This window comes from Amblyomma mixtum, chromosome 8 (assembly GCF_055824585.1).
Source record: "Amblyomma mixtum isolate Tamu chromosome 8, ASM5582458v1, whole genome shotgun sequence".
Taxonomy (NCBI): Eukaryota; Metazoa; Arthropoda; class Arachnida; order Ixodida; family Ixodidae; genus Amblyomma; species Amblyomma mixtum.
Window position 1 is genome coordinate 40,346,208 of NC_143019.1, and position 23,613 is coordinate 40,369,820.

A 23,613-nucleotide genomic window follows, 5' to 3' on the forward strand; every position below is an offset into this window, starting at 1 on the left:
CGGCTCCGGCTGCGGCCCCGGCGCGCCAGCTGTGCGCCGTGTGACGTCACCCGCTCCTCGCGCATGCGCAGCTTGGCCTTTCTAGAGCTCCGCGAAATGGCTCGGCGACTAGCGTAGTGTTGCTTTCGCAACAAAAGTAGATATCCGGCTATAACAAAAAATGTGTACCGGATATAGCGAAGATGGCTAATGATGCAACATTCGTTCGATATACTCATACGCTGCCTCAGCGTTTTTGCTCTTCTTTAAATTCTCATGCGTCTTATGTTCGTTTATCGTTCATTCCGCGCTGTATCGTTGCAAAACCCGATCAACATGCAAGGTGCTGTGCCGTGCGAGGTGATCTTTCCGATTGCTTGCGCCGTCGCCGAGGCCAAGCTGTGGCCCGGTACAGTATAGCAGCGATATAGCCATAGCGTGGTCTATATGACAAATTGTTTCCGAGGCAGGTAACGCATACGGTCGAAGTATTCGCAGGAAACATGATCTGGAGCAGTAAATATTGCAGAAAAATATTCCGGGTAACAGGCAAGGACGAGACACTTTACAAAGAGAACTCTACAACCCCATGGGCAGTTTGCAGATTTTTCCGTTTTTTTTTTCTCATCTTGAAAAAATAAAGAAGCGCATGAGAACAAGAGCTGCGCACATAAGCACAAGTAGCAACGCGATGTGAGCGCCTGAAAGCAGCTGGAGAGGCATTCCATTCGTCTCTAAATTTCTAAAAAAAACTGGCTTCAGCAGCAACATACGCATCGTGTTGCAGTGTGACATCACATTTCTTGTCTGCTTTTCCCAAGGACCAAGATCATAGCCGGACAGAACCCAAACGTCGCTTGGCGACAGGCCAAGACCGGGCTCATCTCCGGATTTCTTTTCTGGATTCCCACAGTCCTTGTCAGTCCTTGACTGACACTGAGCTCAAGGCAGTGCTGAATTTCAGTCAGTTATACACTCCTACCATCCCAACTATCACTGTTCACTCTGGTCCAGAGATGACGCAGGCGACGTTGCACATCAGCCATATCAGGTAGTTCTCCAAGTGACCTGGCTACCTTTTTTCATCAAGAAGGACGAAGGGCCAGCCATGGCTGGCCAAGAACAGTAGCATCAGCAACGCCGGCAGGAACGGCTCAGAAGATGTCGAAGTTCTCAGTGCGGCTGGAGTTCCTGCGACGTAGTCCACCGCTGCTGACGCTGCGTAGAGGCGGTGGCGCCGACAGGACGGCGGCGGCGGCTGCTGTGGCAGGTGGCAGCGCCGACAGCGTAGAGCTGCCGCCCAAGCTCCCCGTGACGAAGGCAGCCTCGCGGGCGGCCACGTCGTCGCTCTGGGGGCTCAGCATGTTCCAGATGAGCGAGATGGGCGTGGCCACGAATGTGCCGAACACCAGGCGGAACACGACGACCCAGAAAGGCTCGCCGCCCATGCTGGGCATGAGGGCTGCCGCCCCGCTCTCGCCCTGGGCCGCGGATCTGCAGTATAACCGGGCGACAGCACAATGCACACTTAAAGGGGCTCTGAAAAAGGCTCCAATGAAGTTGCGGTATGCCTAGGATGCTAAAAGGAAGCCGCTCCAAAAATATTTTCCAGCAATAACTTTTTTGATGCGCTTTGTAGAAGCTTATTTGTTGTCAAAGATTTGAATTTCAACGTCTTCGCGCCACACCCTCACTTCTCGTCAATTTTTGCACGCTGGAAAGTCGGCGCTCCTTCGCCGTCCCCACCGCCGGAGGGCGAAGCTTCCTGACCCGTCAGAGCTACGCCGCTTATTGGCCGAGGTCATGGTAGCTGCCTGACGTCAGAAAGAATCCCACCAATAGCCATCTCTGAGCTGGTACACGCAAAAAGGTCGATGGAAAGGGCTTGCCAACTTTCGCGCGTGATTATGGGTTCTCTGCTGCGAGCAGAAGTTTATAATTTGACTCAGGTGTTCGTGTAAACACAACGCACTGATTGAGCGAGTTGATGTGCTGCTCTCCTCGGAAGGTGTTTCAGGGCCCCTTTAAGGGGGAACACACAACCTTGTGAATGCGAGGTGTTAAGCCCACTGGAAACTTAGGGAGAACGCCTGGTTCTGCGTTGGGGTCAATAAATTTTTGGATATTTGTTAGTAAAAGTTAACGAGGGACTCATCAGTAAATTGTAAGCAGCTAGAAGCCTGAAAGGAGAAAGTTCGCGCCTGGTGGTGAGATCATGGAAACATCGGAAAAAGCATCTATTTAAGCCAGAGAGTGATGGCGTATCCAGACCATGATAAAGATCACTAGGAGAATAAAAATGTGTGCCAGCGCATATTGCAGGTACTCTCAAGTTATGAAAGGCAGCACATAGTGATACCCCTCAAAATAATTGTACATGTAAGTTGTATTCGGTCAGTACTCATGTGGGGAGTTGGACCTTGGAAACAAACAAGAACTCGAAAATGATACAAAGGACAGTGCAGAGAGAACAGACATCGGTTAGCGATGCCATCTCTGAAATCAAAAGGAGGAAATATTTCGGCAGGATATGTGATGTGCCGGAATGGTATGTTGCAATAAGAGAGTGGAGAGGAAAAAAATGAAGTGTTGGACGATACGCGATCGTTTGAATGCGTTAGCAGCGAAACGTTCGTTATATCCAAAGTCAACGCACAAGGTTCGTTATATCCGATGTAGCACACTAAGGTTCTTTACATCCGCGGTTAACACAAGAAAGATCATTCTATCCAAGGTAGTACACTGTCAGCTCGGTATGGTATACTGCTACCTTCCACGCTAAGCAGATGACAACCTGTCCACCGTTCCAATGGTAAGTTGGTTACCCACAAACCGGTGAGAAACCTACTTTCCATCGGCTACTGTCGGACGGCGGTCGCCGTTTTCGCTCGCATAAACCCTTCTAATGCTAACCCATTAATAACTAGGCGCGACCTAAAATACCCCTGGACAAACTAATAATATCTGTTGAAATCTATGGAAGAAAAATTCAACTTTCAGGTGTTCATGTCAAATGTGATTTGTAATCAGAGCTGCAAGATTCATCAGGTGTTCCCTCTAAGTGTGGACCACACTGTGCACTTCAGCTCGACATATAAAGGAACACTTGGCCGGCCTTGGTTTTAAAGGTGCACTAAAGAGGAATCTGAACTCCTTTTTTTTTACCGCTGGAACTAGATCTACACGTTCCGAGCATCCTTAGAAACTTCGAATTACTGTCCTGTGTGGCCGATTTCCCTAATGTAAACCGGATTAAACGTGCCGGCTTCCGCCTGTTTTTTGCGCAGACGGTAGGAGGAGTCAACCAATTTTCAGCCAGTTCCGTGGCGGCTTGCCGCTCCGCCATCGGCGGAGTGATACGCAGCGATCGGCGAAAGCAGAGAGTCCATGCGTATTTTATTTCCGCGAGCCTAATTTGCGGCCATGTAGCCTCTGACTGGATCTATTTATTCACGGAAACCTAAAAAACAAAATAACAGCGAAGCCTCCACGCGACTGTCCTTTCGGACAGTCGCGTGGCGTTAGTTGACTTCTACCGTCAGCGGTGAGTTCAATAAATGGCGGGAGCCGGACGTTTAATCCGATTTAAATTAGGGAAATCAGCATAATTCGAAGTTTCTAAGTATGCTCGGAACGTGTAGGTCGAGTTCCCGCGGTAAAAAGACGCATTCAGATTCCTCTTTAGTGCACCTTTAAGGTACGATTGAACTGGTATGTACGAACATGGCCTCCAAGATTATGGAATAATCAGGTGATCTCGGAGGCCATGGTAGGAGTTCGATTCGCACTTGATAAAGCACTAGGCGGCGCGCGTGTCACCAGACCTGGGTAGCACCAGCAGCGTCGCGGAAGGTGCCAGCTGCAGCTGCTCCAGCGTCTTGCGGTAATCCTCGCGCGAGAACTCGCGCAGCGGGTTGGTGCGCGCAATGGTGAAGGGAAAGCAGCTGGGCAGCACCCTGGCCAGCAGCTCCTCCGTGTACCAGCGCACTTCGTCCAGGTACGAGTTGGTGGGGAACGACCGCAGGACCGAGCTGCCGTCCGGCAGGTTGAGCACGATACTCGCCTGTGGTGACGACAAGGGGGACGTGTAACTTACCGACTTGCTTTCGCCCGGAAGTTATGGAGTTATTTCACGTAATGTATGTCTGTTTATGGTTATGTGGAGTTTAACGTCTACAGTCGGATACAATTCAGGTCCGCAGTGGAGTTTCGCCTACATTCAAGACCGTCGAACAGAATTCGTTTCTGAAGAAAAGTTCAAGCCTCTGGCGTTCACTGTTATTGGTCAGCGGGGTACATTCCAAAAATAACGAAGTAAAAAGGGAGTAAGCTCCCTTATAGCGCACTCCTTTTTATAAACGGGAGCGTACTAGAGTAGGTTATTCCCTTTCTACTCCCATATAGGCGTATTTCCGTTTAGAGGGTAATACACGACGACGCGGACCATGACCCACTGTTACCAAGTGCTGATTTGTTTTTTTGTGTTTTTTTGCCGAGGACAAGATTCGATGTAGCTTCCCCGTGCTCAGCAGCCGAACGCTAGAACCACGGAACGTATGGAAGTACAAAAGAAAGTAGTGCAAACCTTTCGCGGAATCATGACCTTCGTACTGCAGCAGAGGCTAGGAATGAAAGGGAATGAGACGGGCCTTTGTCCCCGAGCGATGGGGAAGGAGCTACCTCAGCTCTAGCGACCCCACACCGTCTCTCAAACCTACGTACATCCTTCACCCCTCAGCATCTCTAGCCTTAGCAACGAAAAACCCACTCGCCGCGGGGCGGGGACAAAGGCCAGTATTTTTCCTTTTCCTGCCTAGCGTCTGCTGCAGTGTCACAGAAAGTTGTCCGCGATTACACCTGGTGCAAGCTTTACATTCCTCAAGCACAACGCTGCACATTTTTGTCGAAAAACATACCACCCAAGTAGCGCAATAGGCCCAGTATTGGAAACGTATTGGCAAAGGCCCGTCAAACAAAGGCGCAGGGTGACGCCATACATTTGCAATATTGGGCCGATTTCCTGTGGTACTTGGGCGGGCAGTCACTCGTGTCACTGAGCTGACCTTGAGAGTCAGTAGGAGGCAGGGTGTGGTCGAAATGATTAGAGCTACCTGTACTGATTGTCAATTTCCAAGGCGGAACGATCTAGGCTACTTAACTTATATCTTTCTTACCCTTCTTTTCTCTTCCATTTTTTTTTTTGTCTTCAAATTTGACCCCTCGTTTTTGCTACCACCCTTCGCAATTCCTCCGGGCCCTTACGGCTCGAATAAATTAAATTAAAGCGGCTCCACCCCAACGTCCGGTACTTTTCAAAGGAGGAAAAAAAAATATTTTTAGCAAAGTTGTCCTTTCACTACGAGAACATGAGAAGGCTATGTAGTTTTACTTTGTAGCTGGATGATTCAGCTCGGCAGGATTATTCGTTGTAATAATATTCTCTCGTTTGAAGTCTACGCCACCCCGACAGGGCTCTAAAAAAGAAGCTTTGAGATCACTACGGCGACTCGCATTGAAGCAATGCGAAAGCAAAACGTCCACATACTATATCGACGTTCATGGCTGTTCTGACGTCCGTGTACTATATCGACGTCCATGCCTATTTTGACGTCTAAGTGCATTTTTTCGCGTTTTTTCGGGTTTAATGAATGAACTCCTTACACCTCATGGACCAAATTCTTCACACGGCAACATTTTATCACACACTATCTGTCACAATCACACATTCATACATTTATCTTCAGAGAACGACGCAATCATGCGGACAAAATTTTCGGACACGTTTTGCGGACACATTTTGCTGACGCGACAGAGCAACATAATGCTCTCGCATTAAAAAGCCCATTGGCCGGATTCTCGCCTGATCCCCCTGCTTGTCGCTGCGTCCCGTGGGTGTGAAGCTGGCCGACTTGCGGAGGCAGGAGGCATGCGAAGGGTCAGTGCTCAGGGTTTGGCCCAAGCGGCTCGCCGACGGTCGGCTCCTGGCCCTGTTGCGGATGTTAGTACCGGACACAGAGATGCGGTGCGTCGTCTTCGGGCTTTCGGTGACGACTCCGCCGGCCGTGGCAATCTTCTCGGTGTCCTCCTCCTTCTGTTCGGTGTCCTCTTCCTTCAGTTCGTTTATGGTGACGTGCACGTGCTGCTTGCTATGCGAAGTAGCTGGCGTCGCCACCTCTGGCGCTCCGCCGCCAGCCTGGACCACCGTAGAGGGCGCAGTGGTCGCTGAAGCCTTGGGCCAGAGAAGCGTATGCAACTATTAACCACCTAGTTTCGTATACTGCAGAGCTGACAGAAAATATCACAGGCTACAATATCCCCCATGTTGCATTTCGGTTTTATTGCCGGTTAGCCTTTAAAGGAGTGGAGACACCAAATTTGTGGTTGCCGCGTTATTCGTTTCAAACATTTCTTATTGCCCTAGGAAGCATGATACACACTCGAAGATTCATGTATTCACAGTTAATAATTTAATACCGAATTTTTAGGTGAACGATTTTCGGTTTCGGAAAGCCGAGTTGGACAGTGACGTCACTCTATAGGATGCTCAACTACTTTGACTGGTAGTTGCTTTGAAGTGCTTCGCATCCTCACTCGAGGCCCACAAAGTTGTGGGGCTCGCGTGAGGATGCGAAGCACTTCGCGAAATTCCAGTAAGCATAGCTAGTTCGGCAATACCTTCACAAAAACTAACCAAGCGAGAGGCGGTTCGCAGCAAAATGAAGCTCGTTGGTGCGTCAGCTGCGCTCATGTGGATCATCACTCGTGCCTCATGGCTGCGGCTGTTCCCCGCTCATCGTACGTCACTGTATTTTGGTATGACGGCACTAAAACTTTGGTTAATCTACCAGTGTAGTGACGTCAGCGTTGATTGCGCTAGCGGTGGGTCTAGATCATGAGAGTGAGCATTTAGGTAATCTTTGGAACCGAATTAAAATATTCTTAAACGTGTCCAACACCTAGCTGTGAGTGCCCTTGCGTACAGAAGAATCCCATAGCAGGCTTTTTATAGCCTCATAATTTGGTGTCTCCACCCATTTAAAAATGGTCTATTATTGTCTACAGACTTCATATAGACACTGTTGCCTTCCTACAGATATTACCTTTTGTCTTCTCATAATCTATGGACTGTCTATAGCAAGAAGTTTACTGAAACTGTATGGCCATAAATCTATAGACTGTCTATAGGGTTTGTATGGTCTGTAGGCCAGTGTATAGGATTTGTCTAAAAAAAGTCTATAGACTTCGTAGACAAAAGTACATGGACAGTCTATAGACCATCTAAAGAAAATTTTGTAAGGGAGCCAAAGCGCGCGTTTTAGCCTAAGGCCGCTAGATAGAGGCAGGCTGACGGATCTGAAGGACTCCAGCGCTACCCCACAGGGCAAGAAATATCCTTCCTATGACGTTTGGTCCAGTATCGATACGACAGGCATCAGCAGCAACTAATGCAGTTGAAGCGAGTTCATGGCTGCATCGTGTTCGCCGTTCAAAATGGGCTGACTAGAAGAGGGCGTGTTGTTGAGATCGCACAAGGTTCACTGAGATGAGCTTTTGTCGAACTGTGCCATACGGTGGGACCTGCTTATACAGAACCGTGACATCTCGCAATAACGTCTGTTGAATTAATCAAAACTATCAGAACGAAACGTGTTACTGGACCCAGATGGAGCTCCTAGTCCTAGTCCCCAGTGGTAGGGATCGACCAGCCAATGCTGGCCGGCCATCTGATTACCTGATTCTCTCAGGCGCAAGAAGGGCAGATGCGACAAGAAACGAATGCGCCGGTCTGTCTCTGCCACGCCATGTGATAGTACTCCCATCCCCACAGTTTAGTTTAATTTAGTTTATGGGGTTTAACGTCCCAAAGCGACTCGGGCTATGAGAGACTCCGTAGTGAAGGGCTCCGGAAATTTCGACCACCTGGGGCTTTTTAAATAACGTGTACTGACATCGCACAGTACACGGGCCTCTAGAATTTCGCCTCCATAGAAATTCGACCGTCACAGCTGGGATCGAACCCGCGTCTTTCGGGTCAGCAGCCGAGTGCCATAACCACTGAGCCACCGCGGCGGCTACTCCATCCCCACAGAAAGAACAAATAAGAGGCTAAGCCAAGGGTATAAGCAAATGAAGAATAGAGTTTGTAACTGTCGTATAGGCCAGTTGCTTGCTCGCCGACGGAGGAGGCTAGCGGATAGCGACAGCAGGCCGTGCAATGTCCCTCCATGCGACCTCAAAGGTTGCCTCTTGCAGCCTTCTAGACTCCACTTACCTTGTGAAGATTCGTGCCTGACGGGTTGGCGCCATCCGCGACGACACTCAGAGACATGGTAGGGCCTTCCACGTCGTTCATTGTGCGAACGATGTTGTTCAGCGAGTCTTCGACGCCGCCTCGGTACAGGAGGGCACGCCTGGACGCCGTCCGCGCCATCTCGTCCATCCAGTCGATGTCAGTCTTCAAGGCCACGGCCGAAGGCGTCCTGCGGGTCGCCATTTCCTCGTCGACAGTCTCGTCATCGCCGTCACTGTCCACCAGCCGCTGATACGCAGGTCCCCTGGCTGCAGCAATCTTTCTGTCTTTTGGGCGTGGCACCTTCTTTGCTGCAGCACTTTCATCGCTAGTGTGCTGCGCGGCGCCGAAAACGAGACCTTCATCCAGTTGGGAGTTGCTGGCAGTCAAAAACTCCTTACTTTTGACGGGACTCGCGGGCCGCGCGTTCTTCGGAGTACGGGCCGGCCCTACGACCTGCGTGGTCGGCGGCTTCGCTTCGGGCTCGCTCTTTCCTGCCGACTTGGGCAGTGCCTCCGCAGTGTCCTTGACTTCAGTCTGGGCCGCCGTAGACGTAGGTGGCTGCAGTTGTGGAGCTGGTTGCGATGCCGGAAGGCAAGAGTCGTTCGCTACAGTCTCTTCCTCGGTGATGGTGTCGATTCCCGGTCGCATGTGCACCATGGAAAAGTTTGGTTCAAGAACTGAAGGAACAGGCAGCGGGTGCGGGATTTGACTCGGGGTGCGGGGCCCGTTCTCGGGCGATTTTGCGCGGTTGTCGTTGGAGGAAACCTTGGGCTTCTTCGCTTTCTTCTCAGCGGAAGCAGGCTTGGTAGCCTGTGAGGCCAGAGCACCAGACTCAAACTGCTTAATTTTTTCTGCTAGTCCGTGGACACCAAGGTCTTGATCCTTCGCTGTACCAGTCGCTTTTTTAGATCCGGCAGATTTCTTCGTGTCTCCGGCTACTTGGTCCTTGGCCGCAGACTCCCGTTGTTTCTTCCGTTTTTCTGAGCCACGCTTGCCTTGTAGCTGCTGTGCTTCCGAAGGACGTGGCTGTTTCGGAGAGCGCGGACTTGAGGCCTTTCGCTTGGTTGACTGTTCCCTCTCGCCTGCCTGCTCGTCCTGCAATGCTGCTATGGCTTCAGGCGCATCACCCACGTTGGTTTGCAGGCTTTCCAGTTGGCATGTCCTCTTGGATGGCTCCTCCTGTCTTTTCTTTTCCTTCTTTGGCTGCCCGTCGTTAGCCCTTGCTGGCACGGCTTCGGATTTGGCAACTTGCTTCTGCTTCTTCTGCGCCGTTTCTGGCGGCTTCCGTGCTTCTGCAGCAGGCGCCTTGGTCGCCTCAACAGACGTGTCCGGCGACTTCGAGCGGGAGTGCTCACACTGCGAACTTCCCAGAACTTTTTCGGCAAACTCTTGCGCGAGAACTGCGAATTTTACGAGCAGGGCGGGACCGTCTAACACGTCATCCAGCAACGAGTCGATTTCGCCGTCCGCAACCAAGGGCGCGTCGGAAGGCTCGATTTTGCGAATGGCTTCCGCAGCTGGCGGGGGAGGCGGCGGAGGAGGCTGCTGGGGCGGCATGGTGGCGTTCACCTCGTCTTTGCCCTTAGACGCCTTCGGTCCCTTCGGAGAGCCGTGGTCGTCTAAACTACCTTCCACCTCGGAGGCGGTCTCACCTTTGTCGTCTACGGTCGTTTTGCCTCGCTCTTTGACGACAGAAACTCCTCCAGCAGGGTCATCGCGAGGACTTTCGCAACGCTCAACCGGCAGCAGAGATGACACCTTCTTGTCTGTGGTCTCCGCTATCAAAGACAAAAGGTCGCCAACCAGCTCGCCGTGAACTTTGGCCGCTGCGTGCATGGTGGCATCCGGGACGCTAGTCACTTCCTCCATGGTGGCCAACTTTTGCAGCAGACCGCTGTAAGAGCCCCTAGCGTCCATGTTGATCTGCGTCGACTGTTCAGCAAGCACGACAATACTGGTCTGCACATTAGCCTCGTGTCTTTTCAGCTTCTTCTTGCGCCGCTCGCCTTTGCTACGCTTGGCGAGGGCGCCGCCCTCGGCCGGTGGCGGTTGCTGCTGCAGCGGCGCGGCCCCGGCACCGTCGTTGACGACCGGTGCGGCGCCAGCGGCTGAATTCAGGCGCGCAGCCGAGGACTGGCGGTTTAGACGCATCATGCGGTCCACCGAGAGGCTCGCCTCGCTCACGTTACGCATGTCCGAGTCGACCTTCTTCAGGTTGCAGGCGGCCATGAGCGAAGCCAGCCTGTCGCCGAACGATATCGGATCTGTGAAGCCCACCACTGACGCCTCGAGGTTTCCCCTCGAACTGATGAAGAACGTCGAGGGAATGGCCGTCACGGGGTACACTAAAGTGAACTGACGGCACGCGTTGCTGTTGGCCCTGAGCCTTATGGGCACGCAGCCCATGACGTCCAGCAGCTTGTTTACCTCGGCGTCCTCGAAGGTGGTGCGCATGTTGTGCGACGCCATGTCATCGCCCTCGACGAACACCAGCAGCAGGACACGGCGGCTGTGGGCCTCGGCGATGGCCTGCAGCATGTTGCCGCTGAACCACCGCATGATGGCGGCCAATTTTGGGGGGACCGCGGGACCTGACAAGTAGCTCTTGCGGTTCACGTCATCTTACGCACTCGACGCGTCGGGAAACGGCGTCGCCGCCACCGCTTCGGCGCCGAATTTTGCACGGGCCCGCCCAGGCCCAGGCATGATGACGGCCGATCCTATTTCCTTTTCCTCCTCTTCTACAGGCTCCATTGCTGAGCTGAGCGCGCTGAGATGTGTTCAGTCACGGCACCTCTATCTCCAGCAAAACTGAACTCAAAGTATACTGTTAAAAATGCGTAATTGCTTTGAGAGCGGCGGCTTCGTTCATCACAGTCTCTGAACAAGAACTCAAGAACCGAGAACATAGTTAACAAGTTTTGTTTTAGACCTTCATGTATCGCTAATGTAGCGACTCGTAATACTGTCTGAAGAGACAGTAGCCATCTGCAGGTTCATTCTAGCACAACTCTCAGCATTCAGCGCAAAGCCCAACCTCAATTTTTCGCAGATCACCGTTTGCAACGAGGCATGATTTTTATTGGACCTCGGATTCCTCGCAGAACATTTTTACTGGCTGGTCGTCATGCAACGTGAGAGACAGTATAGTCTTTACATTGGACAGATGGCGCTTTATATTTTGTTTCGGCGTTCAAAAAGGGCGCTTGCTGTACTCGCGGACAACTTTTTTTGGCAACGCAGTAGAGGCTAGGCAGGAAAGGGGAAGAGACGGCCTTTTGTACCCGCGCTGTGGTGGTGGATCGTTCATATTGTTCGAGCTATAAAGGCAGAGGGATGAAAGGGGAGAATCTATAGAGCTGAATAACGAAAGACACAGCACGGGTACAAAACCCTTCTCCTTCGCTTTCCTACCTAGCTTCTACTGCACCGCCAAAAAAAGTTGTCCGCGAGTATAGCATTAGAGTTTAACACCACAGTACGGCAAACAGGGTAACTACGGTAACTGCTACTGTACAGAAAATGTGGCTTGGCAAGCCTGGCAACAGTGGCAACGCGTTGCCGATTTGCCGTACGGCTGCCTGGTTACGTTAAAACTGTGTATTAACTATCAGCAGCAGCTGCAAACTTCGCGCCGAAAGAAGGGAGTGCGGTCGTTAAGCGAGGGGTGAGTGAGCGAAAACTTTATTGTCACATTTGGGGGGGGGGGGGGGGGGATTATTGGGTTATTCGTTATTCTAGGTGCTCCATGTCGTCGGCAGTTTGCTTCTGGCGACGACTTTTTGATACCTCGTTGTCGTCCGGATATGGATGCTGGGGTCCGAGCTGGCGTGAACATCTTCATATTCTTTCAGGGAGGGAGATGTCATATATCAGTACGGATTAATTAGTTTAGGAAAGATATTCGCGTATGTCCACGGGTTGGGTTGCGACTCAGTTTGTAGTTGTATGGAAAAAACCGCGACTTCAAACGAGACGAACACGAGAACTGCACAGGAGGAGCGGTAGTTTGTAGTCTTCTCCAAGTCGTAGCTTGGTCTCTAATTAGGATTGCGCCGGCGCAACCTTAGACGTACGGCAAAAGAGGGCACGTGAAAATCCACACACGCAACACCATTGCAGATGCGGTCGACGGTAATGTCGAAGACAGCGTGCCTCGTAGTCAGCCTTCTAGCCACTACGTTCTTCATGGCACAAGGCCACAGCCCTGGAACAGACAGGAGCTCCGGTACAATGCTCCAGCAGCCGTCGGCACCTTCGAGGGACGGCCGGACGCTGTCAAGTTCTCAGGTGAGCGTTTCTAGGCCACACCGAATGAATTATTTGGCTTGCGGATGCCGTATCACGTGACGCTTTGTCAAGCGTTCGTGGTAAACGATTTCGGTGCGATGTCTGTGCGAGGGGCAGAGGAGGCCAGCTTTATTACGGCGGCGGATATGATACCTATTCTGTCTCTGTAAGGTCTATGCGTCGTGATTTTGCATCGAGGCACCCTAAAGTGCAGTTGACTGCAACGCCTCTTCTCAGAAAACTTTCAGTGCGTCACCGTTAGACAGATACAACTTTTTTCTGGCAATGCAGCAGATGCTTGGCAGGAAAAGGAAGGAGACGAGCCTTTGTCTCTGTGTCGTGGGGAGTGGAGTGGGCTCCTCAGAGCCCCTTCCCCCTTTTCACCCGTTCGCAACCCTAGCTAGCCCTTACAGTGAACACCCCCCAGACCATGGTGACAAAGGCAAATCGCTCTCCCTTTCATCCCTAGCCTCTGCTGCATTGCCAAAATATTTTTTCCCTGAGTAGAACTGCACAAATCACTGCCAGCGCCTCTTTCTGGTAACCCCGAGAAACGGACCTCGAGACAAGTGCGAGTGTTGATTCGGATGTGTCGTAACTCGTTATGATTAAATAACTCTTTCAGTTTCTTGGCGAAGGCGCATGAGGACGGGCGCATGATGATGGCCGCGCTAGATGGCCTCCAGCCCAAGGCTAGCGGCCCACTCGGTGGCCAAGGCTTGAATGCCCGGGTCCGAGCTGACCAGAACTAGAGTTACTGCATTTACAGAATTCTATTCAGTTACAGTAACTCTAACCAGAACGGCCTCCCATTGCTCAAGAGAATGAATTTGTAAGATCCTCCGGTGGAGGTTCTTCACACTGCCATAGTATGTGATCATACGTGGCTGTTTCGCCATAGAACCTGCACTGGGGGTTAAAGTCATCCGGATACATTTTTGCCAATAGATAAGGGCTCAGAAAGGTCCTCGTTTGGAGTCTCCTCCAGGCGGTCTATGGTACGGTTTCTTTGCCGCAGAGTTTCCGTTCGAGCTATCCTACTAAGAGGTTGGTTCTCTAATAAACCAGCTCCCCGCGGCTTGTTCTAATGGGATGGTCGTATAAGCTTTATTGGATATGTTGTCAACTACTTCTGCAGTCTTGTTGCTGCAAATGCTTATATTGATCAAGTTGGGTACGAGCCCCGTGGTTGAAGTTCCTATTTCAGGGTTCCTTTGGTAAAAGCTGCTACGGCGGCCCTATTTACGAGATATTTTTGGCCTTCAGGGCCTGCGTGAATGTGGGAAGTGGCGCTATATACAAGGGCCAGTTACCTTCGTTAGGGTGGGACTGCGTCTTTTCAGTCTTTTCACGTCCTGCATGATTATGCGCTCGTTCGCGTTATGTAGTACGCAACGTACACTAGCCATCTCAACAGTCAGTGCCGCTACCCCAGGAGTCTCCACATTGCGGAATTGTTCATTGTGCGTTCCCGTTTACTCTGAACTGCGTTGTATGCACGAAGCGAAAACGTCTGCGCGCGTGCCTCTGACGGCGCAGCTCGCCCGCTGGGCCGCGGCGGCGGTCACGCAGGTGCTGGCGTTCAACGTGTCGAACTTCGTGGCCGTGCTGTTCATCAAGGCGTTGCTCGTGGCGCTGGGATTCGCCACGGGTTTCAGCGGCCTCGGCTTGTACGCGGGCCGGCGCAGCGACACCCAGGAGTTCACGTACGAGTTCCCCGTGCCGCCGTCAGCGCAGCATGCAGAGCAGGAAGACCCAGGCCATGTTCGGTAAGGCGAACGCGATACTTTCCGAGGTCGGGCAGAACCGGCCAATAACCTCCGCACCGTTCATACAGAGGAATGTGGGATTCTTGACAACACAAAACAAAATAATCGAAGATACAACTCCAACTTTAAAAAATATAGCAGTTGCTAACACTGGGCCGCGGCATCCTGTATTGCTCCGCTGGCCAATCACAACAGTAAACGAAATCAGCCTTTTAATGTTTGACTATATCAAACAATCCGCACATCAAAAGTCTAGAGTTTAAAATTTTTTCTTATAAGCTTCCTGGTTAGGTAATAAGAAACGTTTAAGTAGCGAACTACTTTTTCGTCGTGAAGGGATTGTGTGCGCGGAAGCTGAATGTGGGCGGAGCTTTACTGCCGGCTTAAGTTAACGTAACGTTTCCCCTGGTTTCCCCAGTAGAATACTTGAGCACTTTATACGGCGAGCAGGGCGAGAGCGCTTTGCTGCGCTGTGGTGACGGCCGTATGGTCGCTGGCGTCGTTTCTCTGCGGTCTCCCCCTCTTCTTTTTTGTTTGTTCTTCGCTTACTTTTGAAATTTGTCTTAAAAAGGACCCTGAAATGATTTTGCTCGGCATATTCTAGTGCAACAGATCTGTAGAGGTGGTCTTGGCGAGTATTCGAGTCAAATTTGAAAGCTCTGAGTGGACCCTATAATTTTGAAATAATTTTTAAAATCGCTGCTCCAAGCTCGCCCAGACTGTCCACTGATGTCATCGGCGTGGTGGACGCGGCGGTGAGATGTCGCCCTAGTCGGTTGCGAGCTATTATAGAGCAGCGATTTTAAAAATTATTTCGGAATTATAGGTTCCACGCAAAGCTTTCAAATTTGACTCGAATACTCGCAAAGACCACCGCTACAGATCTGTTGCACTACAATATGGCCATCGAAATCATTTCAGGGTCCCTTTCAGGTTGTTTTTATTTCTTTTCTCATCCGACAAGTTTCAATCGAACCCGGATATATCGAATTTGAAAGAAATCGCGAAATAGTTCGATATATCGATAATTCTACATAAAAAAAATGGCAGTACAAAAAGATATTGCGTAAACGAGAAGCAAGAATACATTGCACGCTTGACGCGTACGTGCTTGCAGCGAGACGTGCTGACAGCGCAACTCCCGCTATGCGTTTCTACGTCTAGCCTGCTTCGCATCGAATCTGCAGCGAAAAATGGTTTGAAAATTGCCACTGCCTATCATAAGATATTTGATTCTGTTTCCGTTAAATTATAGATACAATAATCGAATCAAAAACAAAGGTTCGGTCTGTTTCAGGAACTCCGGCATGCTAGGCGATGATCGCCACAGGGCTTAGGTTGGCTTCACCGCATGGCAGCGACGTGGCGGCCACAGGCCACAGGTCTGTGGCCGCCACGGAGAGACCACAGGTCATCGTCAAATACTCTTCACGTTCACCTCATCACGCGGTTTCACAGCGCCAGCACTCTCAGTAGCTGCCCAAGGCCGCGCAATTGATCCGATTCCGTGTATGAAAAGGGTTAAAAAAAAGCCGTTAGAAGAAACGGCGCGGCGCAGTTCGATATATCGAATTTTCCGTTGAACGCGAGTTCGATACACGCGAACGATACTGTTATACTGATGTCAAAAACAATTCGATATATCCGGGCTCGACTTAATGCACCTTGCAGTTTCTTTCCCTCTTAGTTTCTTCCATTTCTGCCCCAACACTACAGCTATGTACCCAACCGACATAATGAGCGCCCCGCCGCGGTGGCTCAGTGGTTACGGCGCTTGGCTGCTGGCCCGAAAGACGCGGGTTCGATCCCGGCCGCGGCGGCTGAATTTCGATGGAGGCGAAATTCCAGAGGCCCGTGTACTGTGCGATGTCAGTGCACGTTAAAGAATCCCAGGTGGTCGAAATTTCCGGAGCCCTTCACTACGGCGTCCCTCAAAGCCTGAGTCGCTTTGCGACGTTAAAGCCCCAATAAACCAAACATAATGAGCGTTACTTGGAGCAGTCATTAGCGGGCACGGGGAGGGGGGGGGGGCGAGGATTCCGGCCCCCATTGGCTACACACCTGCTAGGTTGCAACTGTGACGGAAGGGGCAGTAATAGTCCCTTTTCAAAGAAAACGTCAACCGCACCGCGGCGGATAAAAGCCGTTGCTTTTCTAAACATACTGCCACACCCAGTTACTTTACTCCATTTGCTCCTTTAGAATATTTTTCTTCATATACAAAGGACATTTATGCGGCCTACCACCTGCAGATGGCTGACAACGTACCTGGCAACCCTGAACAGTGGTGACCACAGGTGCCTTAAGAGGCTGGCGTGCGAGCAGCCTGAAAGGGCACGGTTCTATGCTGGCGCCAAGGAGATGCTCGTCGCTGCACTCAGGATGGCTCCCCCCTGGCAAGTCCACTTTCTAACTCCCACGTTTTGGTAACAAAAGCTCGAAAGGCGGACTTCACGGGCAGATATCAACTTGATAAACCTCGGCACAAAGTAAAGTAGGGCTAATGTCGCTACCCTGACCAAAAATGATTGACCCGACCCTGCCAACAGAGGTCGCTCCGAGCTTGGAGGTGGACATATGCCTTACTCGGACGAATGTCGGCATGCCAATCACAGGCCAACGTTGAATGCCGACATTACCAACAGTGGTTTAATGTCCCGAGTCCAGCCAAGGTTGGAAATATTACAGTTTGAAAAGAAAAATAATCTGATATCCGGCCGCAGTTCTCTGGAATAAAGACTTTGAAAGCACGGCTCAAACAAATTTCAAAAAAGGAAGCAAACACCTCGTACTTTATACTCGAACCGATACTCGATACTCAAACTCACGCTCTTTGGCCGATGCCGATACTCGAACTCTTTGGAATATGAAGCAGGTGTGCTACATGCAGCCAAAGTCAACCAGGCAACACATTTGTAGTGGGAAGTGACAGCGTTGTACACGAAATGCCCGTGCAGGTCCAGTATACAGCACGCATTTTTATCAAAACTATTGACGTTTAAAGCACAGCATGGAGATGTTATAAGCGTCTGCAATCAGCTGCAGTAAGCTTTAAGATATAAACATGACGGTTGCAAAGGCAACTTCAGCCATAAAAGAACAATCGAACCACGTGTACTTGGCGCCCAGTATTTCGCAATCAAGAATCACTTTCCTTCGCTCGTGCGCATTATCTTCAGTATTTCTATTATTTTGTTCAAAGTGTGTGCAGTGTTGTGAAGACTGAAAAATTCAGACAAATATTCTGACATCCCTTCAAGGTCGACCCAACATTGGCATTACATAGCGCGGAGGCCCAAGAAACCGATCGCCAACTCATCACTATATCGTCAGCCCGACTTTCCTTGTCAGCCTTCAACAAACTATACTATGTCATATATGTTGGCTCAACATCGGCCCAAGTTCAGTTGCCGATAACGTCATTTTCCGGTCTAAGACCGACGCTTGGTCTACCATCGGCAGTCTGCAACTTCCGCTCGGGAAAGAGCCCTCTTCAAATTCGCTTTCGTGAAAAATTTGCTACATGCGCTGAAGAAATGCTCCCTAAGTGCACTCGTGTTGCTGTAAGAAGTGTCAAGTGAATGTGCGTCCTCAAGTGCTGTCAGTTTTGAAATGTTTAGACGAACAGGGCACAGATAACCAGAGCCAGCTTCTAAAGAGACACCGAGGACAAACTTGGCCTGTATTGATAGATCACTACATTCCAAAGATAAAGACATTATTTTCACTCTATAAGATAGAATGGGCCAAAAAATGAAATACAGCCAATTTTGCTAGTAGCCTGCAGTGTGTCGGCAGTTTTTGCGTAGTAGAGGCCAGGCTACACCACCATTCACTTTCAATGATCACGGAGTCCTCTTCGGATTCGGCGTTACGAGTTTGAATCCAGCGGTGGAAAATTTTTAAAGAAATTTTCTCAGCATAAATTCACATTTTGCTGCTGAACAGACAGCTGTTGAATCGGTTTTACTAAGCATGAAAACTGGATGTTGTCCTATGTCCCTTTATGTTGTAGTGAGTGGCTGGGAGAGATGCAAATTCAGCTCCCGAGGCATAGTTAGCCAGCCCCTGGATACACCCCAGAAGTTGACAAGCATAGGGTGTTTGTGATGATATGCAGGCTATTCTCTCTAATAAAATGAAAGATGTGCTTCCAGTATTCTCTAGAGCAATACGCTGCGTTACATAATGCTTGCACTGGCTACTGCAGTCCCCCAAAGCTTGGATCAAGCTAAACGGCAAGGCCACTACTAAACTATTTGGCAAAGTAATCTATGTCGAAGAAGCTGAACACAGTGTTTAAAATTGCATTTGTTCATGCACTAAGAGCTGTCTTAACTGTCCCTTTGAGCAGACATTTCAATGATTTGTTGAAAAAGCATGAAAGGGGTAAGGAAAGATGATGTTGAGACTTGAGGTTACGCGTGGCATAGCTGTGAAGGGTGTAAGTCAAGTGCACACGGGTCTGTTCTCCATTATTGCCTGTACCATCCCACTCACTTCTTTTTCAGCTGAGTGCTGTTTGTTTTAGCAGCTTAATACATCAAACCATTCAACAGCCTGAAATGTAAAAGCTGTTCCACTGTTGGACAAACACATCGCTTATTGTAGCTTCTAAAGTGTGAAATTTGTGTGCATGTCTATCTGGAACTATGACCATACCATACAATCATGCATAAAAGTGCAAGAGTCCTCTGTTGGTTGGTATTATAGTGCCACCTTTCCCAAATAAAGGGCTAGATACAAAATGAGTAAAAGTCTTTATTGCAATGAGTCAGGTACTAGACATGCAATTATCACTGCAACAAGAGTTAGTACATCCAGCACAAATACCTGGCAGTGTCTCCTTCCATGCCATTTGAAAATACACAAAAGGTGTGAGAAAAGTTTCTCCATTCCATCTTGTGGGCGCCATAAACAACTCACGCCAGTTACCATGCTGCTAGAATCGAACTGAAAATTTGATTTATTTTTTCCAGGATGTACTCTCACAACCCGGCCCATGACAAAATAACAGCATCAGTGCGATTAGCCGCACAGATAGGAACGAGGTTTCACCAACTCTGCCCCAGGAAGTTCCCCTGCAGAAACTTCCGATCAAAGAGATGACGTCAAGGACTCCCGTAATATTTTAGTTGTAGCATAAGTCCATTTTATCACCTCACTCATCCTGTAGAACCAATGTGCATTGTGCTGCGCGCAGAGTAACAGTGCCGCGGGCGAATTTTTCACGTGAATTAGTTGCATTCGCTCACGCAAGTAATATAATGTATAACAAATGATACACTGCTGTATTTCAGCTCGTTCTCAAGGAAATGTATAAAGGCAAAAAAATATGATACCAAATGGCCTGTATTTGTATGAATAAATATGCATTTTGAAATGCACAGGCTATCCTATATCTTTTGCTAATACTATACACACACAAAAAAATTGCACACGTCAAGGCATATAATAAAGTTTTACACAAATATAATGAGCAGATAAACAGCCACTCGTTTAACATGGCTAATAAGGGCACCAGAACGCATTCAATGGTAAGCTAATTATTCCATAACGAAAGCACCTAAATGTGCAAACTGGACACCTCCACTACAGCGGGATATGGCACAAGCTTTCTAGAACACGACATGCACCTTAAAAGCTGCCATGATACCCTTGTAAAAAAAGGAAGGGTTTGTCACATCTATGCACTGAGTCAATTGATACAAACTACAGCTGTCGGCATACTACATGAAGTCATACTAAAGCTAGATCAATTCACGTGGCACTTAAGCAGATAAGCAGCCTTAGCTGAGCAGGAAGCCTCAAAACCGATGCGTCACCACTAGTACCCGTAAAAATTTGCTAAATATAAAATGCCTACTCTGTAGCTCCCACAGCACCAATATTTGCTATTCTACACAACTAAAAAATTAAATATACATGTCACAACACATCACACTACCTACATAAAACAGAAGCAACCATTCTCATAGCAGCTATTCTGTTAAGGGGGGAGCCTGGTCTTGAAAAGAAAATTTTATAAATCTAGTCATAGTTATGAAATTTTCAGGGCACAAGTATTTTTGTGCACTGATTCTAGATATGTCATTTAATTTCATGTAAAACAATTTCTTGACCACTTACGCACATTTTATGGAAGTATTTTGTGAAGAGTTTTGAAGAAAATTTGCTGCAGGAAACTCGCTGAAATGTACGCCACTGGGTTCTTTTGATACCAAGAAATGCAATAAGGGTAAAATTGTCATCCTGGCTATCATAGAACTTGAGTAATGGGGTACTGAAGCTGCCACTTCAGAAACAGAAATACACACTTTCCTTCTCATTTCTGAAGCGACCACTTCAAAACTCTATAACTCGAGTTCTATGATAGGCAAGAAGATAATTTTACCCTTATTGCATTCCTTGGTGTCAAGAGAACCCAATGGCATACATTTCAGCGAGTTTCCCGTAGCAAATTTTCTTCAAAACTCTTCGCAAAATACATGCATAGAAATTGTATAAGTGCTCAAGGAATTGTTTTACATGAAATTAAATGACATACTTAGGATCAGCACACAAAAATACATATTCCCTGATGATTTCTTAACTGTGACTTCATTCATAAAAATTTTTTTTCAAGACCAGTGTCTTAAATAGAGCTCAGCAATAAACCAGTTGCATTACTGGCATAACAAAGTGCTACAGAGCTATTCAATACCTGATGCACACTTCAATGACTAAAACGCATGTAATTTGCACTAGCGTTCACTGCACTCTAGATATGTCAACATGCAACATGCCAGTACATTTCAAGGCTACGCCAGCAACAGCAAGTTATCATTATCGTTACATATTCTTGATGTGAAGGCCTCGAGTTATGTGGTGGCATTAACAAACCAGTTCTAGTCAAATCCGTTGCACAATCATGCACTGCCAATGCACAAAGATGTACAGTTCATGAGACATGAAGACTACAATTCTTGCACCAATTACACTGGCACGGACTTGTACTGTTTGGCTCAAATACTGCAATGAGTGTCCGTCTTAGCACAGAAATGGCACCTACATTGCTGAGAGGTGTCTCTGCTAGCCACGGCTACCACCGATGGTTCTCCCTAGCAGGCTACACCAAGTGCTGCTTTGTGTACTCCCAAACCAAGATGGCTCCACTGACATGAACATTCAGGGACCGAATGACTCCATGCTGAGGAATCTCAACACACACGTCAAGCAGCTGAATCAACTCAACTGGGAGTCCTTCCTTCTCGTTTCTAAAAGGAAAGGGAAAAAAAAAAGAGATTGCTGTCAATGAAATCCTTCCCTCTACAGTAACTTTCAGCACTACTAAGAAGATACTACTGATAGTGCTGGACTGTGAGCACAGATAATGGTGGAAATGTACTGCTTTGTTCATACATATTTTACCACTACAGAACTTGGTTTATGATTATAAAAGTAATACACTTGGCTAGAAAAAAGAATAAAACGCGGCACAAAGTAGAATCTACCTGACTGAAGGCTTGAAAGCCGAAATTTACGTCAGTGTAGCTAAGCAACCATTTCAGAGACAATTTGAATCTTGTGGAAGAGCGTAAATCTGGGCTAGGTGGGTTTTACTCGCTCATTAGCTTGAATTTGCATAGCTGAAATTGAGTTGCTAAACGCAGACTTTTTTTTTTTCTTCTATGACGCATTACACAACATAATCCGCCTCTCCTCACAGCTCTTCCATGAAAGCTTACGTAATACCCTTGAGTACTCTTTTCAAACACTTGAATACTCTGTAGCAGGCACTTCTGTATAATGTCTGATAACATTCCAACCACAACAGACACGAATGTGCAGAAGCCCAAATAAATGAAATGCTATTTGCAGCTAATTTCACTTAATACGAGGAAACAGACTTACCCAAGTAAGAGAAGTGTTTTCTTCGAGAAACTGTACTCGTGTAGGTGTTTGCTGCCAGCAGTTTGTTCAGCTCCAACTAAGGTATAACCCTCACTGCGCTTTCCCGACAAATAATCTTTCAGCTGATGCACCTTCACCTACGAAGCCAAACGAATGAGAGAAAATGAAAACACTGACAGATAGCAAGTGATCGTGCTTATTGAATGAAGAGATAACAATGAAAATACAACTGTTTTTCATTGTTATTGTCGGCAAATGAACCATGGCAGTGCTCTGGTAAATCCTATTCTGTCAATGCAGTGAAGCTGGAATGTTGGCTTTGCTCTCTGAAGTCTGCAAAAGTTTAGCCAAGAATCTTCTTTACCGTACCATTGGTTGTCAAACTTACCCCTTTCCACTACGCACATGTTTTTAAGCCTTAAAGCAACTAGCCCTTGATGCTCTTGACAAATGCAGGGCTTTCTCCTAGTATAGTACCACTTTAAAAGCATTGACTGTCTTCACTCTGCGCAAGAGAGGCCGCTCTCAGGGCAATATGTGCTTCAAACTAACCTCGCTTATGGTGATCCATTTTTCGGCAGACACACTCAGTCCCTGAAAATTCCTGTCCTCGAGGTACTTCAGTGAGCCGACCACAAACTCGCTCACACCAAACACTTCACACGTCCGGCACAAACCTGCATAGATCGAAACACACAAATGAAATTTTAGGACCTATAGAAGATAAAAGAAAGATTCAGGAACTACTATTTATATACTGAATAACATTCGAGAATGATGAGCAGTGTAAAAACAAGGAAACTCACCACCCAAGTTGGGAATGCGATCTATCAGCGAAGCCACAACAATAAGCCCGTCACAGCCGTTCTTCTTCTTTGGCACATTGAGATCCCACGTAAGGTCACACGAAGCTAGCTGTTGCTTCCAGGGTGTGATTTTCTTCTGGTAGTCTTCTTTGTCGAGGACAACATCAGGCTCAGCTTGGCTGCCTGCATGGTTTAGTCACAAAACATCCATCATCATCACCGCCGTCATCATCCCCACCAGCCTGACTACATCCACTGCCAGCCTATCCTGATCATTTGTATCAACCTCTTTTTCTTCAAACCGCTAGTTAACAAAAGCGAAAACAAATAAAAAAACTCCTGAAAAGCAAGAACCACAAGCAACGTAATGTTTTTATATTTTTCATGCAGATACTGTTTTCCAAAACCAGACTTCAGCGTACCTTTTTATACACTCAGGAAAATTTATTATTACCGCCTCAACAAACGAATGACCATGCACTAAAAATCACTCCTCAATAAACTTCATTTGCCAAGTACTACTTGCTTCCTACCCCTCTTTATGCCTTTACAAGCTCATCAGTCAAGCAACGTTCAGCGTGTT

At 48.4% G+C, this 23,613-nt stretch overlaps 3 protein-coding genes across 4 annotated transcripts in view; 1 reads left to right on the plus strand and 2 right to left on the minus strand.

The window, feature by feature from the left end:
• Positions 1-1,060: 1,060 nt before the first annotated feature.
• Positions 1,061-10,831, minus strand: LOC149332197 (uncharacterized). The gene is made up of 4 exons (XM_089557126.1): positions 8,252-10,831; positions 5,840-6,208; positions 3,804-4,042; positions 1,061-1,473 (listed from the first exon to the last, which is right to left on the minus strand). Exons 1-4 carry the CDS (start codon positions 10,829-10,831, stop codon positions 1,134-1,136), a joined length of 3,528 nt encoding a protein of 1,175 aa, XP_089413252.1. The 3' UTR covers positions 1,061-1,133.
• Positions 10,832-12,394: 1,563 nt separating this feature from the next.
• LOC149332198 (uncharacterized) lies at positions 12,395-19,463 on the plus strand. Its single transcript, XM_089557128.1, has 4 exons — positions 12,395-12,562; positions 14,102-14,331; positions 16,584-16,727; positions 19,311-19,463. The coding sequence occupies exons 1-4, from the start codon at positions 12,395-12,397 to the stop codon at positions 19,438-19,440; spliced, it is 672 nt and encodes a 223-aa protein (XP_089413254.1). The 3' UTR covers positions 19,441-19,463.
• A 1,417-nt stretch (positions 19,464-20,880) lies between these two features.
• The window catches only part of LOC149332199 (tRNA (guanosine(18)-2'-O)-methyltransferase TARBP1), a 29,520-nt gene continuing 26,787 nt past the window's right edge, over positions 20,881-23,613 (minus strand). For both annotated transcript variants that reach the window (XM_089557124.1, XM_089557125.1), the window contains 4 exons: positions 23,031-23,213; positions 22,777-22,901; positions 22,225-22,361; positions 20,881-21,587 (listed from right to left, as the gene is read on the minus strand). In XM_089557124.1, coding sequence (XP_089413250.1) covers positions 21,440-21,587; positions 22,225-22,361; positions 22,777-22,901; positions 23,031-23,213 — 593 coding nt within the window. In that variant the 3' untranslated portion in view covers positions 20,881-21,439. The remainder of the gene's footprint in view (positions 21,588-22,224; positions 22,362-22,776; positions 22,902-23,030; positions 23,214-23,613) is intronic.

What these genes read in the sequence shown, in the direction of transcription:
- LOC149332197 (XM_089557126.1), bottom strand. Translation starts at nt 10,831, where the DNA reads ATGCGGTGGTTCAGCGGCAACATGCTGCAGGCCATCGCCGAGGCCCAC. An exon ending in GCGACAAGCAGGGGGATCAG is followed by an intron (nt 4,043 to 5,839) that starts GCGAGAATCCGG and finishes TCGTCACCACAG; the next exon opens with GCGAGTATCGTGCTCAACCT. An exon ending in ACGCTGCTGGTGCTACCCAG is followed by an intron (nt 1,474 to 3,803) that starts GTCTGGTGACAC and finishes GTTATACTGCAG; the next exon opens with ATCCGCGGCCCAGGGCGAGA.
- LOC149332198 (XM_089557128.1), top strand. Translation starts at nt 12,395, where the DNA reads ATGCGGTCGACGGTAATGTCGAAGACAGCGTGCCTCGTAGTCAGCCTT. An exon ending in GAAGACCCAGGCCATGTTCG is followed by an intron (nt 14,332 to 16,583) that starts GTAAGGCGAACG and finishes TACCACCTGCAG; the next exon opens with ATGGCTGACAACGTACCTGG. An exon ending in CTCAGGATGGCTCCCCCCTG is followed by an intron (nt 16,728 to 19,310) that starts GCAAGTCCACTT and finishes TATTTTTTCCAG; the next exon opens with GATGTACTCTCACAACCCGG.